The 14,487-nt window shown below is 45.6% G+C and overlaps 1 protein-coding gene across 2 annotated transcripts in view; it reads right to left on the minus strand.

The window, feature by feature from the left end:
- The window catches only part of SPTBN1 (spectrin beta, non-erythrocytic 1), a 155,406-nt gene that overhangs the window by 74,420 nt on the left and 66,499 nt on the right, over positions 1 to 14,487 (minus strand). The window contains exon 1 of one of the 2 annotated variants that reach the window (XM_083175224.1): positions 13,715 to 14,073. The exons of the other annotated variant lie outside the window; for it this stretch is intronic. Within the exon in view, the coding sequence (XP_083031350.1) occupies positions 13,715 to 13,823 (109 nt within the window). The 5' untranslated portion in view covers positions 13,824 to 14,073. Of the gene's footprint in view, positions 1 to 13,714; positions 14,074 to 14,487 lie in introns of those variants that run through there. 2 annotated transcript variants of the gene reach the window in all.

Genomic DNA, 14,487 nt, shown 5'->3' on the forward strand with positions numbered 1-14,487 from the left:
CAGATCTGTATCTTGGTTCTAGCTAAAGAAACTGGTTGTGATGGTTGTAATTTTTCCAAGTTCCACGTGTCGCTGTCTTTTTAGATTACAGGTCCAAAACAATTTCCTCAAATATTGTAATCACGATGTTCAACGAAATCCTGCAAGGCGAGACCTCATCACTGGCAGTCGCCAAGGTAACAGGATAAAAGAAATAGGTGAACAGGCAACTCTGAGGCTTCAGACCTGCAAATTAGTTTTGAGCGCCTTAACCCCAATGACACTGCCCACAGTCATATCAGCCAGTAAGAATAATACAGTTGCATGTGCAATACAAGCCTAATGAGAGTTGGACTTTAGTGCATTTGCGCTAATTTAGAAAACAAACAAAACTATATTTGACAAAATAAAAAATGTTTACCTCAAAAGGGGAGAAAAAACAAAAACTGGACCCCACTGTAATTATGTAGAACATCCGCTTACGTCCGCAAAGTGAGTTTAAAGAAGATCAGCAGAAACTCCAGAAACAGAAAGCGTTCCAGCTGGACAGCAGCAAGCCCACCGTAGAGCCCAATTAAATCGGGGGGTGTTTTACTGCTTGGTACATTACATATGACTCATGTAAACATTTATAAATCACAGGCGGAATGGGATGACAGATGCGAAGCCTCGCTGAAATGCTGACTGCATTCTATGGTGTGCAGAGAAAGAACATAGCGATTCCGACATCGTCTCATTACATCTGTCATATACAGTGGGTATATGTGGGAGACAGTGATTAGCATTCCTTGGCTTTGCTGCCAGTTATATGGATCCAATATGGTCGGTTGTAAAACTTTCCACATGCGAGAATAAAAAAGTTGCTCATATGGAGTTTTGAAATAAAGGTTTTAAAAGACAATGGAATGTATATAGTGAGGTACACTGAAACGGACCAATTAAGTTACCCGACGGGACAGATGGGTCCTCATACACTACTGCTACAGCTGCCCATCTCAGCGCGCCAGTTTCCGTGAGAAGCTGCTAGTGCTGGTTGTCATTACACATCCATTTTGCTGAAATGCGTTTTAGTCGCAATGTGGTGGGACTAGGATGTATTAGGAGACTGCGCCGATTAAGGAGTTGTATGTTTATCTGTGTGCGACGGTGTCTCAGAGTCAGTATATGCCAGTGGTTCCCAAACTGTGTGCCGTGGCTCCCTGGGGTGCCTCGGGACACATGCAGGGGTGCCGCGGCTTGGTGGTCCAGGACCAACTCAAACTAGTAATGGTTAATTATTTTGGAGCAAAACCAGTGCTGGTGGCTGTTAATCATAGAATGTGTACAAACAGAAGCAAATCCTGCCCTTTACCACATAACTGCCTCTAAGAATCGCATATAAACCCAATCTAATTAATTTTTTTTGGACCTAGGGGTGCCGTGAAAAAAATTCTGATTCTCTAGGGTGCCATGAATCAAAAAAGATTGGGAACCTCTGGTATATGCAATGCATCAGTGGTTTTTTCTATGCCAAGTTCATTTTTGCTTTGGTTACAGATGCCCAACGCTAGCACAGGACCTGGGGCTCACTCAGGCCAAGCATCCTACGATGTTGGGGTATGGAGGTAAATGTACGAGAATACACCTTAGGATCCACCTTTAAGCATTTTATATGGGCAATGAAATACAATTGTACAACTACTTATTCAGCTTGTGTGATATTCATCTGCTCAAGGGGAAATGTAGCATCCTGCAAAATGCAGGCAGAAATAACGTCAAAGGTTGGGAATGATTTGTTGACATTCGTGTTACTATGTTCAGAAGGTCAATTTTGACTGTCAATTGAAAGTAATGAAAGGTTTGACTTCTAGGACCAGCAATTCTGGAGGTCAGACCTCTGATCTTCCAGTGAGTATTTCCCCTAATCCTTGTGCCTAACAGCCCCCTCCCCTTTCCCAACTTTACTGTCCACATTCCAAGAATGCGGACATGTCGACATCAGAATTGTGTGGACCTCAAGTGTTGTTCACCTTTTACTATCTACATATCATTTGCAGGAATGACAAATAATCAAATCTGTCCTAATCCTCTGCAAGAAAGGGATGGTGATTTATCAACACTGGACAATAGTTCCTGCAGGTGCAATATAAATTAAATGGTCACAGGAGGGAGCAGCTCGTCGCACCCCGTAACAGAATGAGATTACATGGCCGAACTCCACAAACAATTACCAACACTCCTCAAAGTAGAATGATTGACAGCCAAGCATTGCCAAGAAGACCATCCCACCGTAATCTAATAACATAGAAAAAATTCCATGTTACACATTTCCGAAATGTGTACATACACCAGTTTTATTTTTTAAAGTGGTCATAAAATACAAAAAACTGCTAGAGCAGGGGTGGGGAACCTCAGGCCCTGGGGCCGTATGCGGCCCCCATAGCCGGTCTGAATGGACCGCCCGACGGCTTTGCCGGGAGTCAAGTACAGGCGAATTCTCGTGAGAGGTCGGTAGTTCTCGTGAGATTCCTCTTAATCAACAGCAGCCGGAGACTGTCAGTCCTATTCAGCAGCAGCCGCCGGAGCGTGGGACGGCTGCAGCAGGACAATTTGTAAGAGAAATTTTTACATATGGCCCGAATTATTTTTTCCTCATACTAATGGCCCTTGGCACAAAAAAGGTTCCCCACCCCTGTGCTAAAGGATGATACCACAACTTCCCTCCCATCAAGGTGTGGATAAGGTGTCACAAGTACATAGTGTGTTCCTAAGTATAAAGCAGTGTCCTGTAAGAGGTTTCAGAAATAAAGTAGTGAAAAAGGGCGTCCGGCCGTTCTGTGAGCTGAAATCAGTGTTTAAATAATGACACCACTGAACTTTAGTTCTGCGATACCTTGTGTGGATTCAACTTGCTAAAATCATACCATACAGTATGCCAGGTATATACATACTGTGGCCCTGCAGCTGTTGTGAAACTACACATCCCAGTATGCCTTGCTATAGTTTTAACATTCCCTAATAGCAAAACTGTGACAAGGCATGCTGGGATTTGAAGTTTCACAACAGCTGCAGGGCCACAGTATGTATATACCTGGCATATGGTCCCTAGCTCACTAGCTCCCATTCATTATTACAGGACTTTTATCGGGCTGCTCCCACCCTATGGAATGCCCTTCCACGCACATTAAGACTCTCCACCAGTCTCCAAACTTTCAAGCGTTCCCTGAAAACTCACCTCTTCAGGCAAGCCTATCATATTTAAGTTCTACATGCATAACCCTCCGAGGCACTTATGTATTATATAGCTTCCCTTCTGGACTTGTAACTGCTATGCTATTACTGGTGCCTGTTCTTATGTTTCCCCCTATATCCCTATAGATTGTAAGCTTGCAGCAGGGCCCTCCTACCTCCAAGTCTGTCTGTTGTTACCCAGTTTGTCTTATCACTGTCTACTATTGTAAAGCGCAACGGAATCTGCTGCTATATAAGAAACGGTAAATAAATAAATAATAAACAGCTGGAGGGCCATAGTTTGGACATGCCCGCCATATGCTATCTGCAAGTGGCTGATCACATGTAAGGCATAGGGTCAGAAAAAAACAATACACATTTATTGGGTCGTAGAATTGTATGGGAAACTATTGTGGGATTGACAATTTAGCCTTATAGCCGCCAGTGTCCTTGCAAGTTTGGATATATGCACCTAATAGGACCAGAAAAGCGCAAAGGGTGGAGTCAACGTATAGTAAACGTAAAACTTCGCATAGCTGCAGTTAGTTTGGACAACTTGCTAGTCTTAAACTCCAGAACGTATTACCTGTCCACACTTTAGATTTTTAGGATTCGTAGATATATTCTGTTACATTGCATCTCCCCCCCCCCCCCCCGCATTGGTAAAATAATGAAGGGGGGTAAAAGCCTCAGGTGGTTTTGTTCGCAGTGGGCAGTGCGTTTTTTCCCTAGCAAGTAAATGGCTGCACTTTCGGGAATTCTAGTTTGTCTGGGAAATGGCAGCCTCTGTAACAGGGACAGGTAGAGCCACAACCTCTGTTGCAACAGAACAGTGAAACATTCCATTGTAATCTATCCTGGTTTCTAAGTAACCGTCACATTTGATTATACAAAACTAATAAGAGTAACCACAATGTATCGGAGAGGCTGCACAGGAGACCCAGCCCAGGCCGCTGCGCGCTGCACAGTTTATGGTGCAAAGGTTACTGGATGAAAGTAAATGTCCTTTTCTTCCTGTGTTTGTTCACAATACGACTCGTGAGCGTGTCCCTGCCAGCTTAATAACTAGTTACTTTCTTACGTTTGCAGCATTACAGAGTATTATTAAGTCAAACCCTATTATCAACATTAACCACCACCTACAGCAATGGAGTTTGTAACGCTCCACCGCACATTGCTTTGTTTTATCTACAAACTAACTAAGACCCACCTGTCAGGGCGGACGTAAGGTGGATCATTACGCAGCCGCTCAGTAATTACAGCTTCCATTCACAAGGCACCATAAACTCAATGTGAGGCTCAACCCCCCCCCCCCCCGTCACTTTGTACAGGGCCGATTCCTACGGCCGATCAGTGTTGACACAGGGCATTATGGGTAGCACGGTGGCCAATATTACTGCCTCCCGCCTTTAGCTTAATTCCTGGAATTATAATACGGGCATTGTTTGTAAATTGTTGCAGATTACGGTTAAAATATTACTACTATTGTGTGTACAGGTGACAGGGGAAATATGTCTGGGTCATTGGGTTGACACTGCCGATAGCGGACATGGCTTAGGACGACACCTCAAATACATTGACATGTCTAAGGTGGACATGGATATAAAAAAAGGCCGACACTGGCTATGCAGACAGTCAAAAGGTATTTTTTCCCCCATATCATCGACATTGATACTATCGTTTCATTTCGACCTATTTGTGGCATCGACCTTCAGTGGTCGACCTTGTAGGTGTCAACCCAATGACCGAATATAGACTGTGGGCTCGGCTGGGATAGAGACTGATGTAAATAACTATACGCTGTATAACATGTGAACAATATAATGCCTTCCTACTGAGAGTAGGCAAAAACATCGGCCTATCACAACAAGCTCGTTGCTTAGGGGTCATCCTCGACTCTGACCTGTCCTTTCTTCCCCACATTCAATCTGTCTCCAAATCATGTTACATGCATCTAAAAAACATATCCAAAATACGACCCTATCTCACACAAGACACTACCAAATCTCTTATCCATGCACTCATTATATCCCGCATTGATTATTGCAATAGTCTCCTAACTGGTCTTCCCAAGAACAGACTCTCACCACTGCAATCCATTTTAAATGCTGCTGCTAGGCTGATCTTCCTTGCAAGACGCTCATCGTCTGCTGATCCGCTCTGCCAGTCCCTCCATTGGTTGCCTGTATCTTACCGTATATAATATAAAACCCTTCTAGTCACATATAAAGCTATTACCCATACTGCACCAGCATATATCTCTGCACTTATCACAAAATATCTCCCATCTCTGCCACTCCGCTCAAGATCTGCGTCTCTCTTCTGCACGGATCACCAGCTCCCATTCACTATTACAGGACTTTCATCGGGCTGCTCCCATCCTATGGAATGCCCTTCCACGCACAATAAGACTCTCCACTAGCCTCCAAACTTTCAAGCGTTCCCTGAAAACTCACCTCTTCAGGCAGCCTATCATATTTAAGTACCTCATGCATAACCCTCTGAGGCACTTATGTATTATATAGCTTCCCTTCTGGATCTGTAACTTGGTGGGACTGCTATGCTATTACTGGTGCCTGTCCTTGTGTTTCCCTCCTATATACCTATAGATTGTAAGCTTGCAGCAGGGCCCTCCTACCTCCAAGTCTGTCTGTTGTTACCCAGTTTGTTTTATCACTGTCTACTATTGTAAAGCGCAAAGGAATCTGCTGCGTTATATAAGAAACGGGAAATAAATAATGAATCCTTAATATTTACAATGCCACTTCTACATGAACTAATTAGCTAGCAGCCCCTTAATGACTCGCAGCTGCCCGGGACTCACTGGCACTTGGTGTGGCTCCACTATCAGAATCTCACCACAGTCCCTCCTGGTCACAAACGGTCCATATACTGTCACAAGCAGATTAATGAAGCACTGGCAGAACAATACCCTTATACATCATGGTAACACCATCGCATTACATCACAAGCTACCAGCCCCATACATCACACAGTGAAGCACATATGGAAAATCTGTTGTACATCTGGACGGTAATTTACTCACAAGTCAACAACTGCACAAAACATTCAACAAAGCCAAAGGCTCAACATCACACTGCTGCGTAACATACCGCCATGAGGAAAGCCAGCGGTTCAGCAATTCCTGGCAAACCCTAACATAGAAAATCAAGTACAAATTACCTTCTACACGTACATAAAACAAACAGCATGCAGAAGCTGGCACAGAGCTCCAAGCCACATATACCCTTTCCACAGAGATTCCGAGCCGGTAAAATGATTGGGGCAACCTGGCACAACCCAGGTCTCATCTCTGTACGAAAGGGTCAACCCAGGTCATAAATAATGTAACTATGGTCGCTACAAGGTTCCAGCACCTAGAACCCTGGTTCAACCTTCCACACAGAGAAAGGACCCGGGGTAAGTTGTTTCGCCCCGGCAAATTTCCATGTCTGAAAGTTTGTCCCTGGAATTCCAACTCTTTGTTTATAGGGGGTACTGGAGCTGGGAACAGGATCCAAAAGACGGTAAACGCCCCAGCTTGTATCTGAAAAGTGGTAATGGCTGTGAGGGGAAAAGAGCGGAGATGGGGGGGGGGGGGGGGGGGGGGGGGGGGCATATTACAGCTAGTGCAGGGAGTGCCTGCATTTATTCATCATGACGGGAACAGAGAGTCATTGAAGGTAACTGTGAGAACTGCGATATGATAGTTACAGAGGAGCAGCTCACACACAACAGCCTCTGTGATTCCAGTACAACGTCCCATGTGTTGTCAGACAGTATAATACAGGCATGATTGTACACACGGAGGGCACTGTCAGAAGCAGATCGCCCTTACAGAGGAAAGGGACTAAGCTCACCAGCATTTACCATCCTTTATGCTGTTGTAAATAACAGGCAATTATTTCAAAGGGATCTTTCCCCATCTCCACAAGTCTCTTTATAAGTAAGGACACAAACAAAACAAAATTAGAATCCACTACACACACAGGCTTCTCTCTAATCTAATACCCCATATACACAACCTAAGCCCAACTGTCCGCGGCCGATATTGCACGTACACGCGGAACGTGACATCAGGGGGCCCCGCTGAACGTGACATCACTGGGACCCGCTGAACATGCAGGTCGTTTGGCTATATAGCCAAATTGACCTGCAAGTTCAGAAGACATCGATCATCGATAACGACGCACAGGAGCGCACATAGTTAACTACATTGAGTGTACACACTAGACGATAGTGACCGATAGCGCTCAGGAACACCCTTTCTGGTCGTAATCTTTCACTATATCCTCTAGCGTGTATGGGTCTTCATTATAATTTGCAGCCAAGAGGGACCAAGACTCTGTTGCCACAGCCATAGTGGACTTGTCTTGCTTTATTTTTACAGACTGGGCACCAGACCCGGCACAGCGTTGAGAATCATGCCAGCAGTTTTGTGAATGACACCTAGAGCATCCATTATTCAATATGGAAACATAGGTTACTCTGTGTTCTTATACTTCTCTTCCTCTAATTTGATGACCCAAACTACAATTATATAGTTTACAAAGGTGTCCAACTGCAACACATTACAAAATAAACAGATAGTAAACTAGTACTGGGCACAGTGCACATTGTTTTCCTTGCTGAACGCCATGCTTAAGTGTGACCCAGATTTGCAGCCCTCCAGACAAAAGCTGTTGATACAGAGTTCCCACAGGACTGGGAATACAGTCAAGGAGAGTTCATTCATTTTGGCGTTGTCATCACCGTGGAAACACTGGATCAGACAGTTAACAAATATTTGCGTAGATCCTCGCTTTTAGTCCCTTATTCAGATCTGGTCGCAGTACACGTTTGTATTCAAAATGGGCAAAACCATGCGCACTGCAGGTGGGGCAGATGTAACATGTGCAGAGAGCTAGATTTGGGCGGGGTGTGTTGAAACTGAAATCTAAATTGCAGTGTAAAAATAATGCAGCCAGTATTTACCCTGCACAGAAACAAAATAACTCACACAAATCGAACTCTCTGTATACATGTTACATCTGCCCCACCTGCGGTGCACATGGTTTTGCCCATTTTGAGAACAAATTTGTACCGCGAACAGGTAAAGGCCTTACGCAACAATGAAAAGATCTGATTTACCTTTTTCCCTAGATTTCTATAGAACACAGGTGCTCGGACCATCAGAACCGCTTGTATAACAAATGTGAGTATACTACTACATAAGAAATGAAGAGGACCAGCATAAGCAGAGTCACACACAACTTGGTGGCTGACTAGCACCAGCTGTCTCACGGTGTACGCCGGCTAGCTGGAGGGGGACAATTCTGGAATTTGACTTAATGGACGGTATTCAATGCAAACGGCAAAGGGGTTTGTATGGAGAGGACGGCTTTTCCTCGCTGAAAACAAGCCATCTTCACCATTAAATCCCCTTGTTGTCCCCTCGGCGTATTCAATGTATGGTCCTCTCACGCATTGGATCCCCTTATACAGCGAGGTTCGCCGCAAATGCAGCAAGTCCGCCGCATTATGTGGTGAGCACCACCGTCTTATTGGCCACACTCTCCGTCTCCACCTCACCGCAGGGAACAGGCGAGGTGGTAACATGAGTGAAGGGGAGGGAGTTGAATACCGACACGAAGCTATAGGCCAGGCATTCTCAACCACGGTCCTCAAGGCACACCAACAGTGCAGGTTTTAGTGATATCCAGGCTTCAGCACAGATGGTTTAATCAAAATCCCTCAGATACTAATTAAGTCACCTGTGCTCAAGCCTGGATATCTACAAAACCTGCACTGTTGGTGTGCCTTGAGGACCGTGGTTGGGAATGCCTGCTATAGGCACTTCTTGCCGTCAGGGCATTGAGTATACACAAATGTATAGATAGCCAAGTTTCTGAACATCTATTCTATAGAGATGGTGTGGGGGCAGGTGTGAGACCATATGAGTGTGTGACAGTTTACACTCAAGGGGACATCTAACAAGTCACCGAGGGCCAGATTCTCTAAGCTTCAAAAGTGATAAAATAGAGTGATAAACAGCCAGCCAATCAGCTCCTGCCTGACATTTTTCAAACCCAGTCTGTGACATGGCAGGTAGGAGCTGATTGGCTGGCTGTTTATCACTCTCCAATTTATCACTTCTGAAGCTTAGAGAATCTGGCCCCAATAGAGATAAAATGGAGACGTTACCCAAATCAACCATTTAGCTTCTGTCCTGCCAAAGCTAGCTAGATGACAGTTAGAAGCCGATTAGTTGATTTAGGGAAGGGTTGGCCAAATCTGTCCTTAAGATCTACCAACAGTATACATGAGTATCAGACAACCTGTGGATCTATAGTAGGAATGACTGCAGCAGGTTTGACAATGTGACTACACCTGTGCACCAGCTAGGTGATCTGGGGAATGTGGACCGTTGGTAGATCTCGCGGACCGGATTGGCCAGCCCTGCTTTAGGCAATTTCCCCACTTTCTCACTTTCCATGGCTTTATATATCTCCCCATTTGAACCCACTGTGGCTTTGTTTGGGGCAGATGTATTGAGCCTGGAGAAGTGAAAAAGTGGAAGGTGATTACGCACCAGCCAATCAGCTCCTAACTATCAATTTACAGGCAGGGTTTGAAAGCCGATTGGCTGCTGCATCGACACCTTCCACTTTATCACTTCATTAGGCGTAACACATCCGGCTCTATAACAGGAGAGCCTGGCAGTAATTAGTACACGGAATGAAATGTTTTCTGTCACACCAAACACCCATGTGCACCCTCTCTCCAGGCCTACAGTCATACCTCGAGGCACGGATATCGCTCATCCATCACATGATATCCAACACAAAACTCAATGCTAACAAGGTTTTTCGTGACACACAAGAAAAAAAAAACCCACAGGGGATGCCTTCATTTGCCAATTAACTGTTACAGCTCAACTCATGAACAAAAAGTTTGAAAAGCTCCACAAAAAACAAAAATACTGTATATAAAGAATGACAGAATAATATTAAAGACGTCCCAGATGACTCATGCAGTGCAGAGGAATACTATGGACTTCTGAAGGACGCACCCAAAGAGCATCCTCGTCTGAGAGGTTAATGTCGCTTCATTGATATATCTCTAATGTCAAAATCCCTGGAGGTGCGGCCGGCCAATTACCTGCTTAGGATGAAAGGGAAGATTACAGGCAACATAAAAACTCTGCGTAAGTGGCAAGAGGGATCTCGGAAGTGGCAAAGGGCTGGTTTCAAAACAAAATAAATGTCTACAGTACCATCGTCACCACTATCCTACTATGAAAACCCTAAACATGACGCTACAAAACTCCCTGTTGCCTGGCATTGGGTGTTATGACCACCCCTATATAGCACCCCCCCCCCCCCCTCCCTATCTATCCTCACACAACAATAACATTCCTCAGCCCAATATACACATTACTCTAGACATCAGGGAAGAATCTCACCAGAAACCCGGAACAGCTTCTAAATGCAAAACACAATATTTCACAAACTGGCAAAACTAATAACAAACACTTTGGCCTTATGCAAACACTAGATCGTGAAAACGTGTCCAATTGCAGCACCCCCCCCCCCCCCCCCCCCCCGCACAATTACACAACAGGGTAACTACATGCTGGAACACCCTGGCAAGTTAGTAATTAATAATTAGCTCTGGCTCGTTGGGTGCAGCAGTATCATGCACAGAGTTATGCGAGGACTGACATGTAGCTGTAACACGCCACAATACAGCATTGCATGTATGCCCTTCCAAGATACCATCCATCGGAAGGGAATACAAACATCAGGAGTGAGGCGCAAGGAAATTCCACTGCCCCCCCCCCCCCCCCCTAGATGCATTAATAAACCGCTACCAAACCAGCTGACAATCTTCTGCAGATATAGAAGAAAACAAGAGCCAGCTCTGAAAGTTACAGCGCTTCCTGCATTTAAACCTCACTCATGACAAGATCACAGCCGTCACGCTTTTTATGTGACCCCCCCCCCCCTCAAGTGCCAGGAATAAGCAGCCTTTTGTTATGGAGTCCCACTGGAAAAAAAAGAAAAAAACTAAAATAGAACAGAGGCCGTCCTCCCCACCCCATCACCCTAATAAAATACTGCTTCTTTTCATCTGGGCTTTCTTTCTGCTCAATTGCTGGAATGGGAGCAGAGACCTTGCTGATTTATGTGGGTGGGCCCTGGGTTCAGCTTTGCCATAAAGTTCCCATTTCACACAGTGTGTTTAATGCGGATGCTGACAATGCCCCTGCATTCCCTGTCCCACCTGCTTAGCCAGCATCTATCTACACAGCAAGGCGGGCAAATCCCTGGCATCTCTGTCCAGTCCACTACACTCTGCAAGCCACAAGTAGGGTCTGAACACACAGTCCTGGCAGATCAGGAACATACTGCAATGTACAGCGAGCAGGACTGAAGACTGTTTAAGCTGCACTAGATCAATTTGTTTAATACCAGGCCTGGTCCAACCAGTTACATTCCAATAACCTCTACTGGGCTGCAATCTATGGGAAGGGGCAATGCAAAGAGGTCATTAAAGCAAGTAAATCATATATAGATTAAATGGTAAAAATAACAGGGAAGTAATACACTATTATATTGCAAATAGATATTATTCAGTGCACACTGGGATACGGCTGACACCGGATAAGCTGAAGAGTTTAGATAACAGTGAATATAATGTCCAAAGACCCATACTGTGACAGCCATTGTTGTATAGGATCAGCAGCTCATATACTGAAGGGCAGATGTATTAAACCTGGTGAAGTGATAAAGTTGTGATAAAGAGATGATAAAGTAGTAGGTGATAACGCACCAGCCAATCAACTCCTAACTGTCATTTTTCAAACATAGCTGATTGGCTGGAGCGTTATCGCCTTCTACTTTATCATCTCTTTATCACAACTTTATCACTTCCCCAGGCTTAATACAGCTGCCCCTTAGCCTTTTTAAACCTGTGCATACTGCGGTCTCCTGTTTTAGCTATGAAGTGATCAATAAAGTTGTGTGACATTAGTACCGACAGCATAATGCAGTAGCTCAGTACAGGGAAACTGAAGGCATGGTGTGTAACACTACCACTGTCAGTCTGATGGATGTGTGTGTGCGGACTTGTCCCACCCATGTACAGTAATACCACTTTTACACCAGAATACCGGGTAGGACCCGGGAAATCGAACACGGGAAATTGCCAGGGCATGCCCTGCCTCAGACCCCATTTACACTGCAATTCAATCCGGGTTATTCCTGGGTAAGGCCCTTTTACACTGAAAACGGATCAGCCCTGTCTTTCCTTGCTGGTGTCATTAAAAATGGACCTTTGGGCTGTTTGAGATGAAGTCACAAGAAAGGGAAAAGGGAGGGAGTGGGTTCTGCTCCCAGCATTGCAGCAAAGATGGCAGACGGAGTAGCTGTGTTGCAGTTTGTGCTGTACTTTTCAGCAATTGAGAGTTTGAAGCAGCTTCTCACCCTGTGCTACTTGCTTCACACTTGGAGGAGGAGAGCACAATTCTTGGCTGAGAGCTCTAGATCTCGACACCAATATTTGTGCCGAAGGAGAGAGCGTGGTAACGCTGCTGCTGCGCTGCTACATGCGCCCTGTGCGGGTCTCCAGCAGATGACATCATCTGCCAGAGCCGCAGAAGCACCAATCAGCTCTTCGCACCCCTCTACCCACCAAATAACCCGGATAATGACCATTTACACCACCCTGAGCCCCGGATAAGCCCTGTGTCCGACCCTGAACATTTGCTGGGTCAGATTCCCGGGGAACAGTACCCGTGTAATTTTTTTTCAGCCCATTTACACCATGCCCTGCCCCGGACTGGAGCGGCAATATCCCGGGTCCAACCTCTGGTGTAAAAGGGGTATAAGTGAACCTGCATTTCTTAGGGTGCCTCACCTAGATACTGGCGTATGTTCACTGATCACTACATTTTCTCAAACAAAAAGAAAGATAGATCTATTTTATAATGTGTGTTTCTATAATATAGTGCACACACACATGCCCAGAGACATATGCATGCTCTGAATGTGGGTGCAGGTGTGTTGCAAGGCATTTATGTCCATGACGGTTGGTATTAGCAGCTATAGTGTGCAGTAAGTGAGCAGGTAGGGATGTGTGGCTGAGATGCTGCCGGCCCACTGCCTGGGGTAGGCCCCCATGCTGTCTAATCCATCAGTTGCTGTATTGCACACAAAAGACCACTCCTCCATCCATTGTTCCCCCATGTCCCTTCCATCCATCCATTCCACAACACAGGCCATGGTCACAATGACAGACGCCCCCCCTCTTTCCAGATTTATTGGCGGCGACTTTAACCGCAGCGGTCTGTGTAAGGCGCAGGGAGCACTATGCAATCTATTTGTGTCAAGCTAATTACCCCTGATTTCAGGGCGCAGAGGCATTTGTGTATCGGTGGCTACAGTTACATCTCACCTGCATTATTTACACTGCAGCCAGCATCGGCTTCCCGTCCCATCATAGCAACCCTGCAAACAACAAGCCAGGGAGACTCCCAACTTACCTTGCAGCTGCTTAAATCTCCCTTCTAGCTGGTTGTAATTGAAGGGCACCTGGGCTGTGAATCCTGGGGACAGTGGCCCTGGTATGCTAGAGGTCCTCTGCAATTCCATTTAAACACAGCGCTACGGGATTCATAAACCCCAGATTGTCCCAAACCTATATCCACACAGTTCCAATTCCCTTGTAGCAGTGGCCAATCTTTACAGTCAGAGTGCAAAATCCACAGGCACCTTAATGCCAGGCTGCATGGGCAGGACCCAGCCGGATCATCTCCAAATGGGGTTAGAGAGCAGAGCTAGTGAATCCGCAGCATGCTGGCTAGATCCCCTCCACAATCCACACACACCAGCCTCCAGCAGCAGCAGCAGCAGCACACCTCCTCAGACCTTTCTGGTGAGTAATTTAATCAGTAGCCACACTGTATTTAGTGGTGATGTCACGTCATTAGCATAAGACACAGCAAAAGGAAGCGGGAGGCTGTACCAAAGCTGCTCAGGAGAGGGTGGGGGGCGCTGCCCCAGGAGCAGCAAAATTCAAAATGCCAAGAATGAGGACGTTATTGTGGAATGAGGATCAGATGCTAAACTCGCTGCACACATCTTGCAACACAGAAGGGCTTTGGGAGAGGGCTGTCCCAGGAACCCGCTGCACAGAGCAGGGAACAATGGTATGCTCCTACACAGAGCTGCTGGAATTACAACCTTTTGTTTAAGAGCCTCATGTAACGGAAAAGTCTCAGATTACCATCAAATGGAAAGGAGTGCACAGCTCTCT

Source organism: Crinia signifera, chromosome 3, assembly GCF_055691185.1.
Source record: "Crinia signifera chromosome 3, ASM5569118v1, whole genome shotgun sequence".
Taxonomy (NCBI): domain Eukaryota; kingdom Metazoa; phylum Chordata; class Amphibia; order Anura; family Myobatrachidae; genus Crinia; species Crinia signifera.